This window comes from Triturus cristatus, chromosome 8 (genome assembly GCF_964204655.1).
Source record: "Triturus cristatus chromosome 8, aTriCri1.1, whole genome shotgun sequence".
NCBI classification, from domain to species: Eukaryota; Metazoa; Chordata; class Amphibia; order Caudata; family Salamandridae; genus Triturus; species Triturus cristatus.
Genome location: NC_140591.1, coordinates 410,332,325 through 410,355,271, shown reverse-complemented (window position 1 = coordinate 410,355,271; position 22,947 = coordinate 410,332,325). Strand labels below are relative to the sequence as shown.

The 22,947-nt window shown below is 42.9% G+C and overlaps 1 protein-coding gene across 1 annotated transcript in view; it reads right to left on the bottom strand.

The window, feature by feature from the left end:
* Positions 1-22,947, bottom strand: part of LOC146802215 (guanylate cyclase soluble subunit beta-2-like) — a 194,387-nt gene that overhangs the window by 8,727 nt on the left and 162,713 nt on the right. The window contains exons 13-14 of the mRNA XM_085623736.1: positions 5,956-6,110; positions 1,930-2,099 (exon numbers count right to left, since the gene is read on the bottom strand). Of these exons, the coding sequence (XP_085479862.1) occupies positions 1,930-2,099; positions 5,956-6,110 (325 nt within the window). The remainder of the gene's footprint in view (positions 1-1,929; positions 2,100-5,955; positions 6,111-22,947) is intronic.

The following is a 22,947-nucleotide window of genomic DNA, read 5'->3' as shown; positions in this document are numbered from 1 at the left end:
TGCCCCAATAGCAACGCCTTGATGAAAAGTGAAGCAAAGCAGTATACGCGCTCTTTGCTTTAAGGAAGAAACACCATTCCAGCACAAAATACCTTTTGTGCTAGAAAGCAAATACCCATGTGTCGCTTTGCATCACTTTGCGATGGTGCAAATCCGTACTCTGGGGCAGATTTACGAGGAAGTGCTGTAGCGTGGAAAAGCAAGCCCTTTGGCTGCGCCACGCTGCAGCACTTCCAAAGCACAGGAATGCGACATATTTACAATAATATGTTGAATTCCTCTGCTCTTCTCTTATGTGCTGGTGCACAAACAGCTGCTATGCGCTGGCACAGGCACCCTTGCACCATGGTGCAAGGATGCCTGCGTCATGGGGAGATTGTTTTTGTGCAGGAAGGGGCATCTACCTACACAAAAACAATCACTACATGCATTTTCCTTTCACTGAGTGCTGCAGAATGCAGTACGCATTGAAAGCGGAAAAAACGAGGAGAAATGAAAATATTTCTCCTCGTTGCGCCTCCCTACGCCTCCCCTGGGGAGGCGTAGCATTCACACGCATTTACAGATTTACGATTCCTCGTAAATCTGGAAATGTGTCTGGTTCCATGGATGTTGCGTGGCAACACCAACAACAACACACATGGAAAGCCTTTTTCACACAAAGTGCTGCGTGTAGAGGGGCCATATTTACAAGGACAGGAAAAGCAACTCAGGGTGGCTTTTCCTGTCTTTGTAAATATGGAGCAGTGAAATACGCCACCAGTACATCACAAAAGGTGACGTACTGGTGGCGCAGGGGACTTGTAAATCTGCCCCTAAATCTGAGACTATCATTTTCTAGTGTGGCTGCATTCGATATGTGATACTAGTTACTTATTTTACAGCTTCAGTACTATTTTTAGTTCCTGCACTGCTTACATAGTTCACACATTTCCTGTGCTGTATTTAATGATCATTACAACTGGTAAGAGCAAAATATTTATAAAGGTGGAGGTGCCTACTATGTTGCCCCTTGAGTGTAACAACCATGTATTTGTGAATAGTTGTCTGAGCCTGTGGTGTGAACCACACCTACGGAAAATATTTGACACTGCCACTTCATGAGCAACATGTTAGACACACACTTTAAAAGAATATTCCTTTAACACCGTGGAAAGAGATTTCTGTACTGTATTAATACTGACTGAAAGTAGAAACAGGACTGGAACTAGAAAGCAATGGATCCGGGTGCAAAAGACTGCATGTACGATAATGTATTGTTAAGACGATGGCTGTCACATGTCGAGTGCACCCAAATCACAAAGGGAGGGCCAGAGGAGATTTAAAAACCAGCAGGAGTTGACTCCCCAAAATGGTACTAGAACACCTGGGTCTAGACGAGAAAGGAATATAAGGTAGAGTAACGTAGCTGAGATGGAGTATTGCTTTTAAAGTACGATTTCCCTCAATCACCATAGGTGGCATGCTTCATCATCGAGAACCTCCTTGGACCGTGATGCCTAGTCAGGTGCAGGCTACAACCCCCCTCACTGAGAGGGAGGAGCGCAACGCATGTTTCGATAGGTATAATAAATACTCTTTAATGGGCCCGGGTGGTGAGGCTAGCCAGTGAAGTGTCTGGACGGGAAAAGGTAAAGTGACATTCGTCACTGGAAGGCCAAGTCAATCCTTTAGCCCCTAAGATCCCAGCTCCTGCAGTAAAAGGCTGCAACAAAGATCTCAGGTTTTCAACAGAAAGATCTTAGATACTCCGCCAGTTATTCACCACTACCAATAATTTGAAAGGTTGGATCAATCCACGCCCTCTCTTTATGAGGATGCAATTACTAGTATTGTGCAATCATCGTGATATGAATTTACACAAAGTCCATTTTATAATATTGCAAAATAGTAGCTAAGGCCCTGCACCGGATGTACTTGTGTACTTACCTTTCTGATCCGCCTGCTGTGGCTGAAACCCATCATCAGCTGGTCTCCCCATTATATCATTCTCAGTTGCCTGCAAGTTCTGTATCAGAAAGTAGGTGGTCATCTTTCCTTTGCCTTTTACCTCGATTTCTCCCCGCTCAACGATTTCGAAATTTTGGTTTTCAAGAGCTCTGTGAAGTTAGAAATGAAAATCCATTGTCACAACAGGAATATAATGATTACACTCTATGCTGCTTTTCAAGCTTCTGAAAGAGGTGCATCAGCTCAAGGATCATTTTAGGTTGGAGTGAAAATTACCTTCTTCAACTTCAAAACCTCAGGTAAACGAATAACCTGAAACCGACCTCTTTCTGATGGAACACCTTGATCAATATATGCATTTACCAGTTTTTTTAAACATTTTTCTAAAGATCTACTGCAGCATTCACAATGGCTAAATGTTGACCTGATCAACAATCAACACCATGTCAATGTCAAATATTAAACAAAACACAGTTAGGATTCACAGAGGTAAATTCCCTGCTGGGTGCACTGTTTTATAGGTGAATTCTGAGCCATCTTTTGGAGGGGTCAGGTGTATGTCCTTCCAGAATATGTTGTGTGGGGCAAAACGTGGTTTAGTATTTCTGGGGGGTGGGTGATGGACCCATAAGAAGAAGGACGCATAGTGTTGAGCTTCTAAGCATTCGTAAAAGGTGGCCTGCATTTAACACCCCTCATGCCTTCATTGGTTTATTCCTGATAGGGTTGGGGAGGCTTGATTCCCACCCAATGGTTTGCGGCACCAGGCAAAACAACCCCATATATATATCTAGGATGTTACATGTCTATTGTCGAGCAGGAATCATGAATCTCAGCCAAAGTGTCACTACAGTTCAGAGGACACATGCCTTCACTGCACAATCTGACAAATGGCTATGGACTCGGAGGAACCCAAATGTTTCACTGTCTTTGAACACGGAGCTGATGCAATGAACCAAAGCACTCTAAAAGACGTCACTATTGTCCACCCTCCTTCTGAATTACATCAAGGCCCAGAGTGTCCTGCAGCATCTGCCACACACTTGATACAATTGATCAAAACCTAGATTGCACCCTTTATTATTAACTCTCTATCTGACCTGCTGCTCTTTGGACACTACAGCTTCTTCAGATTTTCACTGGAAACTGAATTTAATGCTTTATACCCACTGAAACAAGTTATCCCCAGCTCACTTAGCCACTCTGAAGCCTATGAGCAAAAATGATGTTTGAGGAGTTGGAAAGAAAACTGCTCTTTTGAACAAGAAAATGTTTGTATCATTGCACAACTCCAGAGCTTGCCAAAGCCTTCTACTGGAGGCCCTCGTCTTCTCTCTTTGCAGCCACTCTCTCCAACTCTCCAGCACTTCAAATCTCTCTTAAAGTGCATGTAGTCCTTTATGCCCTCTTGCAGTGAAGGTGATTTTGCAACTAGATACGCTGCCAAAATTGAGCTGATTTAAACATCCTTCTTGTCTGTCCTCCTGCAAATCCTTGCACTCAAGATTTATTGTGGAGCACAAGATTTCCTCTTTTATTGGCAATGTTCAAAGTTAATTTGGTCCCACTGGCCCACATCCAAGCTGATTACCAAGATGCCTGCCACATTCATGTCAATGATGCCTAGATCTGTATATATAAATACAAACAGAATGTGGTGCTCAACAATAAATTGCCTACTAATTGTCTCAGGCTCAGTCATGGATGCACAAGAAAATGCTTCCCTTTAACACTTCTAAAACGATTGTGATAGTGTACCGCATAGCCAATGCTGCCCTTCTGTTCAAGTGTGCAGTCATGATGGATCCCTCCTCCATGACTGTAGGAAAGTGCCCTTTTTGCTCGGTAACCAACCCCCCTCCCCCCCACACACACACATTTTGCTCTAATGCTGATGGGTATGACTCTGACGAGCACTGGAGCCTGCTTCCCAGGCTTTTTGCTTACTTCAGAGCACTAGAGAAGTTGATGTCATACGCTCCGTTGAAGAAACAGGGGCTGCGACTCCAGTTACAAGGCTGGAATCCATATCTGATATTCCCCCATCACAATCCCTGACAATGAGTTTATCACTTAATGGCAAAGCTGATTAGCTTGGTTTCTTAGGTGTTTTCTTAATCGTAGGTGGCTGAGTTCAGATCTCACACTCGAGTAGAGAGTATTCCAAAATATGGAACCCTATAACTTAGAGATGACCCCCGTAGTTCATGCTCTTGAATGACTTTAGGGCTCAGGTGTTCAGAATATAATCCGGGGTTTCTGAATGGAATGGCCTACTGTGGGACCATTTTCTGGTGCTGTTTTGGACCTTTGCTCACGTAGGCTTGTGGGTGATGCAGAGAACCTTGGATTGATTATGGCTTCTATTTGGAGCCAGTGGAGTGCTTTCACAGCAGGATAGATGTTTATTTTGTATATTGCTGTATAATTAGACACTTTGAAGTCTGATGACAAGCTTCCGGGGAAGGCCAGTGTAGAAGGTGCAGTACTAAAAGTGTGGCATGAACAAAGCTTTTGTTAGCTGTACTCAGTATGCAGCTTGGAGTAGAGTGCTGGACTTTGGTGCCATTCTCCACAGCGCTGGCTTATTAACAACCACAACAATCATAATAATAATAATAATAATAATAACGGTAACAACAACAGTAACAACAACAACAATAATAATAATAATAATAATAATAACGGTAACAACCACAGCAACAACAACAATAATAATAATAATAATAATAATAATAATAATAATAATAACGGTAACAACAACAACAATAATAATAATAATAAAAATAACGGTAACAACAACAATAATAATAATAATAATAATAACGGTAACAGCAACAACAACAATAATAATAATAATAACGGTAACAACAACAGTAACAACAACAACAATAATAATAATAATAACGGTAACAGCAACAGCAACAACAACAATAATTATAATAATAATAATAACGGTAACAACAACAGTAACAACAACAATAATAATACAATAATAACAATACTACTTATTATAATCATTGTTATTCTTCTTCTTCTTCTTCTTCTTCTTATTATTATTAATATTGCAATTTCACACTTCTTTTCCTTCTTATTATTATCAGGCTCATAATGTAACTCACCCCTGCCCCTCTTCACAAGAATTCCTATTCTTTTAAAGCATGCAGTATTCTTGGCAAAAGAAAATATCTTCAGAGGCAAGTTAATAAAAAGGGTAAAAGTTCCAAATCTTGGGACACCCTACAGGATGGTGAATGAGGGTAAGAGAAGACATTCCCTGATTCCAGTCTCATGTAAGCAGTCGAGCAGCACTTGTTGTCCATGATAAAGAACAGATACTGAGAATCAACACAATTAAGATACTAATAATGGCGCCATCGGTCTTCCAAAACGTAAACCAACACCAATTCCAGTACTCTGAAAGCGTGACAGTCTGTCTGAAAAGGTTTTATTTCCATGAAATCCTGAATCAAATAGGTATTGTCACAATCTAGTAATGTTTCAAGGAACAGCATGTTTGCCATAGCTCTAAAATTGGAGAGTTTATGAGGTCATGTTTTTTTTTCAGAAGACCATTATTACACCCTGCTTCATCAACATTAGAACTGATCTTGAGTCAAGAAATTGAACAATTTTGTCTGCAATTAAGACTTTGAAAATGAAATAGCTTGAGCTATGCGTATGATAGAAGAACATAACTATACTACGTATTTGAAAGATCTTTAACTTTTCAAAATCCTCGAAAGATTCAAGAGCATTGTTTTATAAGTTTCTTCTAAAACTATCAAAAATGATTGTGCTTATTCAAGTCCAGTCAACGGCAAATCAGAAGGTCATATTTCAAATTAGCAATTGCTGAAAAAGTATAATAAGAATTTCGTCTTTATGTTCACAAAATAAATTAAACAAGCTCTGTTTAACATCTTTTACAAAGCCATATTTTTAAATAGATAACACCAGGCTTTAATGGCTGAGATACATTTAAATTTTTATTAATTCTTGTACCTAAATGAAGTTGGACTGAGATGTATTTTATCTGGTACCCCATGACTTTCCATTCGAGAAGCTGTGTTGACAGTGTCCCCAAACAAGCAGTATCTGGGCATCTTGACACCAACTACTCCAGCCAGGACTGGTCCAGTGTGGATCCCAACTCTGATCTGTCAGAATAAGAAGAAGAGCAGTTTAAAAAACCCTCGTTCACTGTAATTTTATAAACATAGAAGTTAAGATTTAATGGCACCTCATCAGCCTAGTGCAGTTGTGTTCTACGGGGCTTTTGGTCAGTTGCACTCGGACAGGCATGGATGGTTCCATGGCTCTGCTGGAAGCTTGGAAAAGAAGTGTTTAGTTTTTATCACACGTGTATGGAGAGCTTCACTTAACTGGTGATATTTTAACACTTGTGTGGAATAGTGAGAGTAGAAAATCTAGGCCACACAGTCTTACAGTTAGGAGATACATGACAACTAATGTACTTGACGCAACCTCTCTGACAGCCTCTTTGACAGAAGAAACCACGCTTGCAGATTTAGTCAGCTATGAATCTCACCAGAAGGCAGCTGTGTTACAAATCGAGGAGTGAGAATAAGCAGTTGCTTTAAATGTTGTCGGTGAAAAGATTCATGATAATAGATTAATGCCAAGTGCTCCTGTGGTAATAATACTCTAAAGGAGTTATTCTTATTTCTGTGTACTCACAGAAATGAGTTTGGCAGCACAAGGAACGAGAAAAGTGAGATAATAGATAGTTAATTTCCAATCCTACAGAAACAATTGAGAGTCCAAAGTTTGCATGTCACAGGACTTCTGCCAAGCTTTGAGGAAGTCATCCTTTATGGAAGAGGAAACCTCACACACATAATAGTGTCATGCTTCATCATCGGCATACTCTACCCACCCTGGTAGGTCAGTGCCACCAGAGCGGACTCAACCTCCTTGTAGACTTTAAGGATGGAGGGAGTTCTTAGATAAAAACTACTGGACAAGGAGGGATCCAGACTAACTAAAAATACCTCGGGGTTCCTCAGCATTTCACCTTAATTGATGAGAACCCCAGGTATACCTAAAAACAAAGACAGGCGTGAACACAGAGGACAATGACTTAGACATGTCTCTTATCTGCCAACATGTTTTTGCCGACAAATTATAGCCTAACAAGTCTGGGGCATTCTTCAGGGCTTAAGGATCAGGTAGGATTCACTTGGGATATTGGTAGCCTATACATAATAATAATTGCCTGTGTGGCAGGAGGTGGAGACAGCATTGTCCTTGGCAGACCAGGCCCATTCAGGTGTGAAAGAAATCTCCTTCCCCCACTGTGAATGCAGCCCAGGTCTATTCAGCCCAGCCCTGACTCACCCTGGAAAGGCAGGACACACCTAACCCCTCCAAGTGGCTGTCTGAAAAGAATGCACATCCCCGGCTCCTGTCACTCCAAAGGCAGACAGTCAATACACAACCTAGCAACGGCGCACTAGATGGTTAGGCAAGAAAATACCTACTTTCTAAAAGTGGTATTTTCAAACCCAGAATGTAAAAATCAACCTCACTAAAAGATGCATCATAACATTCTGAGTTCAGGCATATCAAACTTTATTTTCCTATCTGGTTCCCAAGGGCAGTAATGTTCATAAGCTCTTATGAGCAAACTCCCCATTCTATCCGCTGGGGACAGATAGCTTTACAATAGTGAAAAACGAAATTGGCAGTATTTCACTATTAGGACATGCCACCCACATCAGGGCATGTCCTACCTTTCACATACACTGCACCCTGCCCACAGGGGTACTTTGGGCCTACCTTAGGGGTGACTCACATGTAAGAAAAGTGAAGGTTAGGTCCTGACAAGTGGGTGCACTTGCCAGGTCGACATGGCAGTACTAGACTGCTCACAGGCGCTACAATGGCAGGCCTGAGACCTTGTTGCAAGGCTGCTTATGTAGGTGTCACAATCATTGCTGCAAGCCTACTAGCAGCTTTTGAGTTACAGGCCCGGGCACACACAGTGCACTGTACTAGGGACTGACTAGTAAATCAAATATGCCAATCATGGAATCACCAATCCATATCAACAATTTACAAAGGGAGCACTTGCACTTTGGCACTGAACAGAAGTGGCAAAGTGCCCGAAGCATCTAGACCAGCAAAACGCAATCCATCACAAGGTAAAAACACAGGATGCAAATGCAAAAATACAGGGGAAACCCACGCCAATGATGCCAGGTCTGACACTCCTTAAGACAAGGTATTTTCCCCAGCCTCTGAATAGCTGTACTGGTGAAACCTCTCTTAAAAAGCCATACCCAAGTATCAAAGATATGATCAATTTTCACCCCATTCTACTGCTCCCATATCTGGATGAAGCACTGGAGAAAGAGATCTTGCATCAGCTTCAGGATATTGCTAAAACAAATGGTCTAATAGATGGATATCACACTGGTTTTCATCAGGACGACAGCACCAAACTGGTGGTCATATTGGCAGTCGATGATGTTTGGCAGCTCATCAATGGAGCAAAGCAGGCATACTAGCACTCTTAGATCTCTCAGCTGCTCTCAATATTATAAACCCTAAAATCTTGTTCAATACACTGGAAGAAGCTGGTTTCACTGGCCCTACCTGTGTGTAGATAAAGAAATTAATCTCTGAGAGTTCTCAGACCTTTGCCCTACCACATTACACTTCTAAGGCAAACTCCATCAAGCATGATATCCCGTAAGGTTCCATTCTCTTCCTATTTTATTTCACCATGTACATGTGGATCCCTAGCCCAATTATGTATCAGATGTGGCCTGATACTACATGTGCACTGATGACATTCAGTTCACCCTCAGCCTATGAGATTCAGATGATTCACTCTTCCAATGTCTGAGCCCCCTAAAAGTAGGCCTTACCATTTTACGGCAGTGTATGGCTAAACATTTCCTTAGACTGAACCTTACCAAGTCAGAGATTTACTGACACCGGCTTCAGAGGTCATTGAATTGAACAAAACCACATGGCTGTATATAATGCCACTCACACAACATCAAAGGGGGTCCTACTTATCAACATTCGTTCTTTACAAGTCCAGTCTACTAAAGTGGCCCACACTTGCTTTACCAAACTTTATCTCCTCAAGAAGATCTTTCCCATCATTGATTCCACTCCACATATTTCAATTATCAAGTCCATTATCCAGTCATGTCTTGATTACACAAATTCCATCTACTTAGGATCTCCAGATAAAATCCTACATTGGTTAAACCTTATTCAGAACACAGCTGACTGGGTATTTACAGGAACAGATAGAAGAGGCGGTATCTCACCAGTATTGACAATTCTGGCTGCCCATTCGATCCTGGTAGCTCTAAGGGCTTTAACAATAATAAATATAGCTGTACACCTGAGATCATCCACTTTCTTGGCTAGTATTTTTCCTCCAACCAGTCACTCCCTTCGTTCTGCAAATCTTCTGGTGTTTGCTTTCCTCAAGAACTAGAGCAATCATCTAAAGGAACGTGAATTTTGAATTGCCGATGCCAAACTCTGGAACTCCCTTCATTTGGGCATCCAGGCCAAAGAGCACACACTTTGTTTTAGACTTTAGTTAAAAACCTGGCTTTAACTAACTACATTTTCTCATTAGTTATCATTTTTTGTTTCTAGTTTCATCATGGTAACAAGTTTGCCTTTTGCACAAAGAAACTTTGGTGTTTGTGCTCTTTACAAATAAATATTAACATAACATAACACCAGGGTAATATGTCTGAGTGCTTGGCTTCTCAGCCGCTGCAAATATGACAAAAGCCGCTGCAAATATGACAAAACAGAAATAATTCTATTCTTCCCCAAATGCAACCACCAACCTATTTAGGAATGGATCAGCGACCTGAGTGCTTTAAATTGCTCTCTCATTATATCCAACTCCACTAAGTCCCTTGGCTTCTTCCTGGAGAACAACATGTCAGTGAAAGAGCACCTCAAAAACTCAGCCAAAGGAGCACTTTACGCACTAAAACATCTCACAAAAATTAAACCATTCATCCCCTCCGATGATTTCAAGATTGTGGTGCAATCTCTGGTCCTCTCCAAACTGGACTATGGAAACGCCATTCTCACTGGGACACCAAAATCTAACCTCTCACCCCTTAGATCAGTTCTAAACATGGCAGCCTGGCTCATTACTGATGTAAAACGGTTTGAACACATCACTCATGCTCTCAAGAGCCTCAACTGGCTTCCTATCGAAGGAAGATGCACTTACAAGACTGCCGGAATCATCCACAAAGCCCTTCACTCACATACACCCAACTACTTAGAAAACAAGCTTACAAAAGCAGGGATTTCGAGATCTTTGAGAAGCTCCAACACACTTTTGCTCCTACCTCCCAATCTTAAAAAACCCATCTGCCAAGTCTCGCTCTTTTTCTGGAAATGCATCCAGCATATGGAACTTTCTAACCAAGGATCTGCTATGCAACCCCTCCTTCCCTTGCTTCAAAAGAGACTGGAAACTCCTCCTCCTCAACAAATTCTTTAATTCTTAGACTACTGACCTTGGTTATTATCTCCTGCACAGGATTAGACTCTCTGTCATAGTCGGCTGTTTGTTTGTTGGCTTATGTTGTCTATTGATCCTCTCAAATTGTTCTCTTGGTTTGGTTTTTGTTATTGTTCTTTGATGTGTACTATTATCTATTGAATCTCGCTTCATATGTTATTGCGTTCCTGATTTACTGGATTCACTCACGATCATATAAAGTGCTCTCTCACCTTCGGGTCTAGCTAGCGCTATATAAAACGTAAAAATAAATAATGGAAATAAATAAATGGTCCTGAAAGGGCATCACTATTCATTTGTACTAAGTTATTACGAACCACCAGTGGTGTCATTTCTTGCTAAATACACATTGTGAAGTCAAAACAGGCTTGCAAAAAAATAATCAGTAGGTGAGAGGGAGGAGAGCATCTTCCACTTATTATATGCTGATTTAGTATTTCATATAGTGCACACCTAACTCGATAAAATGCTTGACAGAGAACCCTTTCCACAGGATTCAATCCAGTTGAGACAGTATTACGGAACCAAAGATGTGATAGGTAAGCATTAAGAATTAATTATTTAGTTCGTGGGGAGGACTTAAAGACCAAAATGCACTATTTTTTACATTAAATGTATTTGCAATTTCAGGCATAAGAAAATAGCATGACTTGCTTTGAATTACACAACTTTTGGTCAAGTCCCGAGGCAGGCATTAGACACCAGGGTACCTATGATGACATTTTGCGCAGAAGGCAGATGTTTTCAACAAAATTGCTCTGCCTACTGTACATACACAAACATGGTAACTCTATGAGTTAGTGAATGGCCTGCACACAGCACTGCTCGGAAATATATGCTCTGTGGTTCCACAATTTTATTTCTCTTCAGATCATGTACCTATGTGGAGGATGCTGCCTCTATGGTTGGTACTCCAAGCTCCCTTTGTAGAGATGTTTTGCCCTGTTCTGATTTTATGGGGTTGAGATGCTTCTCTTGCCCTGTCTTATGTCCCCATGACACCTCTCACTATGTTTTTGCGTTGAGAGGACATTTCTCCAACTGCACAATCCTGCCCTGGATAGCCATTAGAATGGACCAGTCCAATATTTTGGCTAGGTTCTTACTATAGAATTACCATATACATACTTACATACAAGATCTACACTTCCCCCTGAAACCTTCCAGCTAGTGTTCACTCTCTTGAATTGCCATAGCCGATAATTGATAATGTGAAAATGAAAAATAGGAGGCACAAACTAAACCAAATTCTCCTTATTGTATGCCCCTTAGTATAAGCCCACATTCACATGACAGGAAACAGATGCAGCTCACTAGCTACTGTACATTGTATTCAAACAATAAGCTTGCAAAACTAATAACACAGAGGTGCTCATTAGACAATAGTTAGTGACAGAACAAATATCACGAGACCAGTGCATAACAAAGCTGGTAAGATAACAAGGGCTATTGATATGTGGGATATGACTGGAAGAAGGCTTGTCTCAGCTTCTGGCTATGGATTTTAGATATCGACCAGTCAGAAGACAATTGAAATACAGCATTTTGTGGTATACAACTGTCCAATGTATACTGACTGATAAGTCGTCCTGATCAATTTGAGACGTCATTGGTTTGTATTGCTATACTTTGTTGTTTTAAAATGTTTATACATAAAGCATCTACTGTGCTCTCGTAACAGAAAAAGAAATACATAAGTTCAAAAGAATTATTGTTAGCCTGTATGGTTGGCCTTAGAAGGTTTGGGTGTCGCCATCGCTTAACCAATAGAAGCTTCATGCCGTGTGCATTAACATCTTTCATTCTTGTGGGCAGGATGAATAGCCTTAAATTTTTTATGGATAACAATAGCATGTTTGAAGGTCACCTGTGATGTTCAACTTAGCTAAGTCTAGCAAGGAAACCATGGGACAAGGTCTTTGAAATTCATTAAAAAATATTGTCCCGAGGGCCATTGCAGTTGTGTGACCTCCTGACTAATATCAACTCATGAGACTAAGGTTAGGACATGTGGGAGTCACTGCCATGTGAAAGATTTTTAGGGCCCTGGATAAGCCATATCTTTGGGCTTCCTGTTTGGACCAACTTTGATTTTATTTCAGTCTACTTTTTTGTCCTTCAATAATATAATATTTATAATATTTTACATTGAATTAAATGGCGAAACTGCCTGGTCTCCGATTACACCAAAAACAGTACACAGTAAGTATGACTTGATAAATGTTAAATGGACAATTGCATATTATTAAATTAAGACGTGCACATAGTGCATTCAATTTTAGCTTTAATTGTCGGAAATTTGTAATCACAACTAAAACAAAGGACATTCTCACAGAATGGTAAAAATCAAACTCTTCTCTGTGGATTTTCACCATTCCATCTGGTGAACTCTGGTATTTTGCCCATAATTCTCAGTCCCTGCCTAGTCATCTCTGCCGTTTTTCTATGTGGACACTTCTCTGGCTCTGCAGTGCAGTGGCGGCTCGCATAGGGCGTGCTGCGGGGTGGTGGGGCGGGACAGGGGAGGGCCAGGGTGGGGGGGGGGTAGTAAATTCAGACATACGGCAGAACGGAGGAAAGTAAAGATTATGTCCGAGTTTACTACCCCCCCACCCTGCCCCTACCCCGCCCCGCCCCGCAGCACGCCCTATGCGAGCCACCACTGCTGCAGTGACCACAGACTGAATAAGAGAAATGGGAAGAGACAGGAGACAGGAGAAGGCCTAGAGAGGTAAAGAGAATGTTACAGTGAGCGAGAAGAAGCAGAGAGAGAAGGGATTTAGAGATAGGGATGAGGTAGAAAGATTGTTGAGTTAGGGAGTGATGTACGGTAAAAAGAGAAAAGTGTGTTAAACAGGATGAAAGATACAGAGAGGCAGAAAAGGAAGAATGTATGGCGAAAGAGAGGCAAAGAAAGATAGGTAAACAGGGGTGGCTCCTCCACTAGGGTGGAGGAGCGTCACCCCACTGCTTTCTTGCAGTGCGAGAAGCAGAAACATAAAATGGTAATAGCTACCATTTTATGTTTCTGCTTCTCGCACTGCGAAAAGAGCAGAAGGGCTTGGTTGCGGGTGGGAGGGGCTGCTCTGAGAGCAGGGCTGGGCAGGGACGGAGTAGTGTGCCCACTTCTGAGTGGCATGACTGGGTTGGTCGGCCCTCTGGGGCTGACCAAACCAGTCATGCACACTCTGCCTACATGGAGAACATGGCCGGGCCATTAGCCCGTGGCTGGGCGGCGCCCGACCAATCATAACGCTACTTGCTATGTTGTGATTGGCTTAGAGGTGGGACTTGGAGCCTGGCTGCCTGCTTCCTGTTCCTGGCAGGAGAGGAGCATAGACGACGCGGGACCCTGCCACTGGGAAGGTAAGTTAAATTTTTTTTGTAATAAATTAAACCCGCAACCCCCGGTCTGACCCCCTGTGCCACCCCCCTTCCAGTGCGACCCCCCTCACCGCACAACGACCGCCCCCCAACCCGCGAGTCATGCTGGCCGCGACTGTAGGTAAACCTTTAGAAACAGATTACGTTTATGAGCAAGTGTACTACTTTTCAGTGTTCACAAACTCCGAGTATAAGTTACTACAAAAAAAATAGTGGCATGTTCAGCACTAGACATAGCCTACCCCTGGTACTGCAAAACCATCCCATAAAACATAATTGTGATAGGGACCATAGGAATTTGAATGTAAACTGTGTCCTTTGTGCTGATACATGTACAGCCTCGACACTTTTATCTTTCACAATAAATAAAAAAACATTTCATATTAAAAAAAACACCCTTGAAAAATAATATTAAATTACACTAAATTATTCAAAATAGTTAAAAATATAAATACATATAAATTAATTTTAGAAAATATATAAAAATTGTACATATTTATCTTTTACCTATAAAATATTTTAATAACTTATTTGAATTTAAAAAATAATGTAACAATAAATGTAAATACTTAGGTGCCGATTCCGATCCTGTATTTTTTTTCCCCGTACGACTCGTATCCGTATTTTTTTACGTACGAATCATACAAGTACCGTACAAACGGTGAAGTACGATTCGTACGGGAAAAATACATACGAATAGCTTCGGGAAAAGTCTACGAGACTACCCCGGACAGTTTTACGTACGAGTCAGTTTAAACTGAAGTCCGAGCGCACAAGTCCGATCCGTACCGGCGTCCCGTACGGAGTGAACTGTGTACGACCCCTACCCCGGGTACACTTGTGCCCGGGGTACGAGTCGTACTCCCCCCCACCCCAGCCCCGTATGTACGCGCCGTACCCCCACCCCAGCCCCGTATGTTCGTGCCGTACCCCCAGCCCCATATGTACGTGCCGTACTCCCACCCCAGCCCCGTATGTACGCGCCGTACCCCCAGCCCCGTATGTACATGCCGTACCCCCACCCCAGCCCCGTATGTACGCGCCGTACCCCCAGCCCCGTATGTACGCGCCGTACCCCCACCCCAGCCCCGTATGTACGTGCCGTACCCCCACCCACCCCAGCCCCATATGTACGCGCCGTACCCCCACCCACCCCAGCCACGTATGTATGTGCCGTACCCCCAGGGTGGGGGTACGGCACGTACATACGGGGCTGGGGGTACGGCACGTACATACGGGCTGGGATGGGGGTACGGCGCGTACATACGGGGCTGGGGTACGGCACGTACATACGGGGTTGGGGGTACGGCGTGTACATACGTGGCTGGGGTGGGGGTACGGCGCGTACATACAGGGCTGGGGTGGGGGGGCCTGTACGACTCGTACCCCTGGGGAATCAGCTTTTACGGCAGTTTTTGGCTCCCGTAAAAAAAGAGCCCTACGGAGTGCCGTAGGGACGGATCGTACTTGCTGGTCTGTAAAACGCTGCTTGCATTCGTACGGACGGCGCGTACAGGCTGTTCCGGAGATGATTCGTAAGGTAATTTCCCCCGTACGGTCTTTTCTACGATTCGTACGGAAATCGCCTTTCTGTACGAATCATACTTCCTGGGTTGTAATGCAAGTTTACCGGGTACGCGTCGTACGGAGAAAACGCTCCGTACGACGATTCGTAGGGCCTTTTTACCGGATCGGAATCGGCACCATAATGTAACAATACATATAATGAAACATAATTACAATAATTTTAATTCTTTCTATACATCCATCACTTTAAGGTAAGATGCTGAAAACTCCTTTTTCATTTTAAAAACAGAGAGCTCACAGGGCAAAAATGTGCCGTCCAAGTTGGTTTGGAAGGTTAAAGTAACCTTCACAAAGGGCCTTATACTGAGTACAGCGGTCCTGGGACCGCAATACTCGTGGTAGCGGTCCCACTACTGTCACTCCCAGCGCTTCGTCCATCATCTCCTTGTGTTTGCTTTGTTAGCCCTAAGTTGGCAGGGTATGCCCAGATGTGGGTCCCAAGCTCACTTTGCCACTGGATTCAAGAAAGCCTGGCTGATGAGGGTTGTTACCCCAAAACCGGCCCCAGGATGCTTGTTTCCGGTCCAGGGAAGACATGGCTTGGCAGTTCAGGCTGGACTGTTCCCATGAGGCACAGGGTCAAGACTGATTTGCATATGGCTGTGTTTGAACTGGGGTGGCGAAGTGAGCTAAAGAACGAAGATATATTCAACCCAGATCTGTGACTGGGGGTGAGTGTCTGAAAAGTTTCAGTGCTCCATCCATCATCTCCTTGTGTTTGCTTTGTTCGCCCTAAGTTGGCAGGGTATGCCCAGACGTGGGTCCCTTGCTCACTTTGCCACTGGATTCAAGCTAGCCTGGCTGATGAGGGGTGTTACCCCAAAACCGGTCCCTGGATGCTTGTATCTGGTCCAGGGAAGACATGGCTTGGCAGTTCGTGCTGGACTGTTCCCATGAGAAACAGGGTCAAGACTGATTTGCATATGGCTGTGTTTGAACTGGGGTGGTGAAGTGAGCTAAAGAATAATGATGGATTCAACCCAGATCTGTGCCTGGGGATGAGTGTCTGAAAAGTTTCAGCGCTCCGTCCATCATCTCCTTGTGTATGCTTTGTTCACCCCTGTGGGTCTGCCCACTCTATTAGGAGTGTGGTGGTTGGACTGCCACAGGACCACCGCCACTGCCATGATCCCGTGGCGGTGCGGATTGGGGGCCGTATTTGCGCCGGGTGAATTGCGACCTGCCTTTCCACCAAGCATTTCATGGCGGTGAACCCGCCATGAAATGCTTGGCTGAAAGGTAGGGAAAAGGGGCCCCCAATAGGGTCACCGGGCAAATCTGCACATGGGGGAGGGAGCAGGGGGAGCAAGATGTGTCCCCCACAAATCCCTGCTCCTGTGTGCACTGTGTGGCATGCGCAACATGATGCATGCCACACAGCGTACACAACGTGGCAGTGGTCCAACAGCGGGGGCATGACTGCTGGCTATAATCCTCAGCCAAAGTATACCACCGCCATTGGGACGGCTGCCACACTGTCCATCTGCCCTGGATTCTACTTGGAATCCTGTGGGCAGCTGCTCCACGATCTTGGTGGTCCTCCTGTGAGCGCAGCAGTGGTGGTCCGACAGGAGGACTGCCATACCTGTCATAAGCCCTCTAGTGTTAAACTCAGACAGTGAGGGATCAGTATTGGTGATCGATGAGGTAAAACTGTCAGGTGAGTGAATGTTAAAGAAATTCCTGAAAGCTTTTAGCAGGAAAATTGGGCAACAAACTATGCATGCATAGAATAAGGGTCATAGGGGATGCCATAGCTAAGGCACACAATATGAGAAATATATTAACCCTGAAGGATAAAGTTGTAGCAGAATCAGAAAAACTGAAGTTAGGAGGTATTGTTGAACCCATAGATTCATCTTCAGTAGCCTCTTTTTTTCTTTGCCCAACGGAATAATAAAAAGGCTAGGATGTGAACACCTGAGATTTTTCAATGAAAATGGAAAACCTAATAATAAAGAGGTTTGCATTGTATAAAGTAGGAGAAATGCTTGGGCTTGTTAAAGGTGCAAACTGGCTTTCAACCGTTGATTTATCAGCCGCCTATCATAAAGTATCACTGCATATTGCTAGCAGGGAAAAAATGTCAGCTGTGACTCCATATACAGGTACATTGGGAGTCGTAAAATCAGAGTTAGTACATCGCTGTCTTTTACATCTTGACTCTGCAGGTAAGATGGTAACTTTATATTTTAACACATGCATATAAATAAATATATACATCTATATCTATATATATAATATATATTTATATTTATATATCCTTATTATTTTATTCATATAACTTAATTTATTTAGATATAAAGACGTTCAATTTATAATTCTATTTATTTGTAATAATTAAACTAATCTAACATTTACTTTACAAGTAATAAATACATATTTAACAAAAATATCAGTGAACATTTATATTACTGTTACTTTAAATTCAATTGTATTTAATTTTATTTACTTAAAGCAACATTATTTTAAACTACTCAACCTGATCCCTAGGACCCATTTACTACCCCTATGGACTATCCAAACTTTAATCCAGGAAACTCCTTACTACCCCTATATGATACCCATCACTGAACATTAAAAAAACTCCTTGCTACCCCTATACACTACCCATGTCTCAACCCTAAAAACCCTTAGTGCTCTACACACTATCAGCCCTGAACCCTAATAAACTCCTTTACACCTTATTCAGTACCCATCCATGAACCATAAAACTCCTTACTACCTCTATACACTACCTATCCCTAAACACTAAAACCTCCTCGCTACATCTATACACACCCATCCCTGAATCTTAAAACCTCCTTACTACTCTACACACTATCCATCTCTGAACTCTAAAAACTTCTTACTACAGCTGTACAGTCCCCATCTCAGATCTACAAAAAGCCTTGCTGCCTCTCTCTGAACCCTAAAAACTCCTTACAACCATTCCAAAGCATATAAAATGTAAGATAAATTAAAACCATATAATAAATTATTCATTTAAAATATGTAAATAAATAAATATTTAAACAAGTTAAATAATTCTATTGTATTAATTGCATTACATTTACTAATTTAATATGTAATATTTGTAATTAAAATTAAATTTAAATTAATTTATTTTTGCTTTTATTGTTTTAGGTAACAATACATATTTATGTACATGAACCTGTATATTACCTACTGGCGGTCGCCAGTAGGTAGTTATAGTTAGGACCAAGTTTCCATAGGAAGAGCATTTTTTGTTTTGCTTATAACATTGGCGTTGTTTGATGAATCTTCATGAAATTTTCAAACTATTTCTTTGTTCATATCAGCTCCTATGTGGGAAGTGTGGGGGTGATTCGCCAAGGGGGGGCCGAGAAAAAAGGGGGGTCCCAAAACGTGTTAATTTCCATAGGAAACTTTAGACAAGGCTATAGGTCGAACGGGTGAACGGAATTGCCCCAGATTTGGCAGAGAGAAGGGTCTTGATCTAAAAAGCACATTTTTGTTTATTTGGTGTAAATCCGTTCAGTAGTTTTTGAGAGAGATCGAAATTTACAGATATCAATATTTGGGAATTCTGCCATCTGATTGGCTGAGGCGTTACGAGCACGAGCTTGCTGCTTATTGGTTGTGAGCGCTGCGAGCGGTTGCAACTAGGAAGTGTTGGCTGCCATTTTGTGATTCCGTTGAAGCGAGTAAGGGTAAAAAAGGGCAAAAAGAGTAGGAAAAAGGAGGGTAGGAGCACTGTAAGGTCTGTGGGTGGTTAGGTTGTGCTATACAGGGAGTGTGAAGTGATGTATTCACCCCTACCGGTGTGAAAGTGCTGTTTTGCCCAGAGTGAGATGGTGCTTAGGTGAGGTACCGGTACACTCGGGGATGAAACCGTGAGCTGATTGCTGTAAACTGATGTGCTCTGGGGGCTGTAGGATACTGGCCGCTGTAGCATAGCTGTGCAAGTGGTGTTAGTATGGGTTTAGACTATAGCGGGAGTGGGAAGCAAATTACTCACCCCTACCAGTCTGAAGACTCGAATAGAGTGTTTTAGCAAGCAGGAATAAAGAAATAATCGTGAAGAATATAATGCAGAATGTTGCAATGCCACAGAAGACAAATGGTGAAATCAGGTGTGTTTAAGAAAGTGGCTGTGTGGGATAAAGCGATGGAGTCTGCAAGTTATATAAAAAGTGTCTTTATGTAAGTGCCATAAACGGAACCACTGGTGCAAGAGCTAAGTCATCCAGCTGAGGAAAACTCCAAACGCTTCTGCTGTATTCAAACCTAAGCTCCTGCATCAGTCAATTCCACATTATATGTGACATAAACAATACCTATTAGACATGAATGACTGTAAATTGTAGAATGAAATTAAAGGTAGGATACGATTACCACACTGTGCCAACCAGTTCCTAAACAATGCTGTGTTTTTTTAATCTTGATCGCCAGTTCGTGAGCAGAGGCTGAGGATGAGCTAATTTGTGTGAAAGAGATTCGTGGATAAGAGGCAGGCAGAGATAGGTGTGTACAAAGAATAGATATGGTTTCAAAATGGATGTCGGGTTTAGGCTAATTTAGCAAGTAAATAGCATATTTGCATAGGCCATACATCATCCATCCCTGGTTAGTGTGGAGAGGTAAGGGCCAATAATGAAAACAGAGTTCAAATGCCTAAGCATACTTAGAAAGTTATTATATGAAAATAGTTTAATTGAAGTGTATTACATTTTTTTTATAGGAAATAGCCAAAAAAGTTGGAAAAAATCAATCCAAGAATAAAGTCAATTTCTTACAAGTCTTGGAGATTAGTCCGGAAGTTCTTCAGCGGCTTGAGATGTGTAATGTTCCAAGAGGCGATTGTTTCCATTGTGTGAGAAAAGCGAAGCGATCCAATTCATATCCTCGAAGGGACAGTAATGTTCCTCGAATGTTGGAGCAGCAATTTGAATTGGCAGGCAATCTGCAATGTTGTCAAAGGTCGCACGTTGCAGGAGATCTTTCGCGGCTGCGCAGAAATCCCATTCCGCCAGGTTACCTTTTCTCATTCCATCCGCCATTGCTCCACTGCCCGAACAATCAAGTTAATGGTTTTCAAGATACTCCATTACCTGCTGGATATCGGGAGCTGGGATGTTGGCAAGGCATAGATCCATTCGCCAGTCGATTGGTCAAGTTTTGCAATAAAAAGATGGTTTGCACGCAGATTGTATATGTGTAAATAAATGTCATGTTGTAGCTGGCTCCGATAATAGATAGAGGCAGGCAGCCGAAAAGTTGTTCCATTTTTTCACGGTTTTGATGTAGCTTCGTGTATAGGCGTATTCTGTCGGACATGCTTGTTACCACAGGGAGCGTAGCCATTTTTAACAAGCTAAAATAGTAGTAGGATGGCCACAAACAGAGCGAGAATTATAGGCACTGTTGCTGTTATTCCAGAGATGATCGAATTAATGAAGTCTGGTATTAGACTAAAAACAGTTTGAAAGCCTGTGAGAAGGCCGGAGGAGACAATGTTAAAAAAGTGTGCCAGACCTTAAATGTCAGATGTGTTGAAAATTGTGTAACAATTCACAAAGTGTAATGGGAGGTTCGTATTTAAAAGGGAGTGTATTTTACTTGAAGTTTGTGACAAATTACTTTTGGAGAAGTGAGGGACAGTTCTGTTTGAAACAAAAGCGCTTTCAGTTTGCTCCGTTTAATAAAATCTGTTTTCAAAGTAGGTATTGAAGGTCAAGTTGAACTTTGGGAGTTACTTTGTGTGGGTGGGAATAGAGATTGCCAGAGGAAGTTGTCCGGTTTGAAACAGTAAGGGCACACGGTATGCCAGCTCACATTGCGTAGTAGTCCATGTTATTAAGAAGTAGATAACTGCCATTAGAAAGCTGTGTGAATGTTGGTCTGATTGTGGGAGTTGGCGCGCTTTTAAGAAAGCACGCAAGATTGGGGGCTGTAAGCTTACAAGCGTCGTGCAGTTGGACATTCTTGCATAGTAATGAATGACTGCCATTGTGGTCGCACTTTTCACCTGTGAGAAAAACTTCTGTATCCTCTTTAAGACAGCGATATGTAAATGGGAGGGAGAAACCACTGCTTGTAAATAAACGCGCTACCTTATATAATCACATACAACATGACAAACAACATGTACACCTAGCAGACACAATGACACTACGTACTGTGGGAACCGTGGCTAGCCATGTACACAAACCAAACATGGCATGGTACCTGTGCCACACAATGCAGAATGCGGGGAGAGATGGGAGCAAAGTATGTGCGAATGATTCTCGATTATAAAAGTATACAATGCAAAGTGTTGAGGGGATGTGCCGGAGAGACTTGAGTATGCAGAGCACAGACATTTACATGTCAACATACACTGATGGTCTATTGAGTGAAGTCGACAGTGGACGAAACCATGATAGTACAGTCAGTAGGGAAGATTATGGAAACATAGCGCGTACGTGTCCCCTCCCCCCAAATCTTTAGCATAGTGGGCTGGCTCGGCGTACGCAAGGCTAGCGTAGGGGTATGAATAAAAGGCACGTTTCTCTGGGTGTGGTTCTCTTCTGGAATGGCGAACATGTCTGTCAGGTCTGCGCAGCTTACACCGCCACGAGGCTGACGCCGTGAGTGAGGGTGGCTGCGGGAATAATGCTCTCAGCCTGCTGCTACCCAGAAACCGTCATGGCTGCTGTGATGCACATATGCCCCACAGTTCACCTTTTGACACCGTCGTATGTGAAAGAGGGCCCACCACGTGCCGGCGGAAGATTTTGGGCCGAGGTCTGCGAGCTGGGAAGGCTCCTGAGATCAACGCTGGCTACCGCGACACAGGCCGACAGCGCCCAGCCCGTGGACCAGCACCGTGAAGTGCTCTGTATACTACTAACATAGTAGTCGAAGAGGTACCAACAGTGAAACGGTGTCTTGATCCCACAATGGACGATGTTAGAACTGCATCTGAGAGTGTAGATGAAGGTACTCCTTTCGACCAGCTGTAGCCAACTCTAGGTCCCAACAGTGGAACGGTGTCTTGATCCCACAATGGACGATGTTAGAACTACATCTGAGAGTGGAGATAAAGGTACTCGCTTCGACCAGGTGCAAGCAACTCTTGGTCCCAACAGTGTAACGGTGTCTTGATCCCACAATGGACGATTTCCGATATTAGCTGCTGCTTGTGAATTTTCACAGAACTCCCTGCGTTGACGTGCATCAGACTCTGTGCTTCCGTAGCTAAGTGCTGACCAGCTAAACACCCTGAGGCGGAAGCCGGGGTCTCTGGGCTGCTACTGATCTAGCGTTTATTTTAATCTCACTAATTTGCACTTATTTCTCATGTGTACATGTGTGAACTTTTAAAACCACTGGAAACGCACTGAGGCTGTCGCCTTCTTTCGTTTGTACTGAACAGCGCCTGAAGGGGAAGATCTCAATCCCTCCTCAGCGTCGCTGCACCACGTGACTCGGGGACACGCCCACCCACGTAGCCACGCCCACTCCAGGAAGCATAA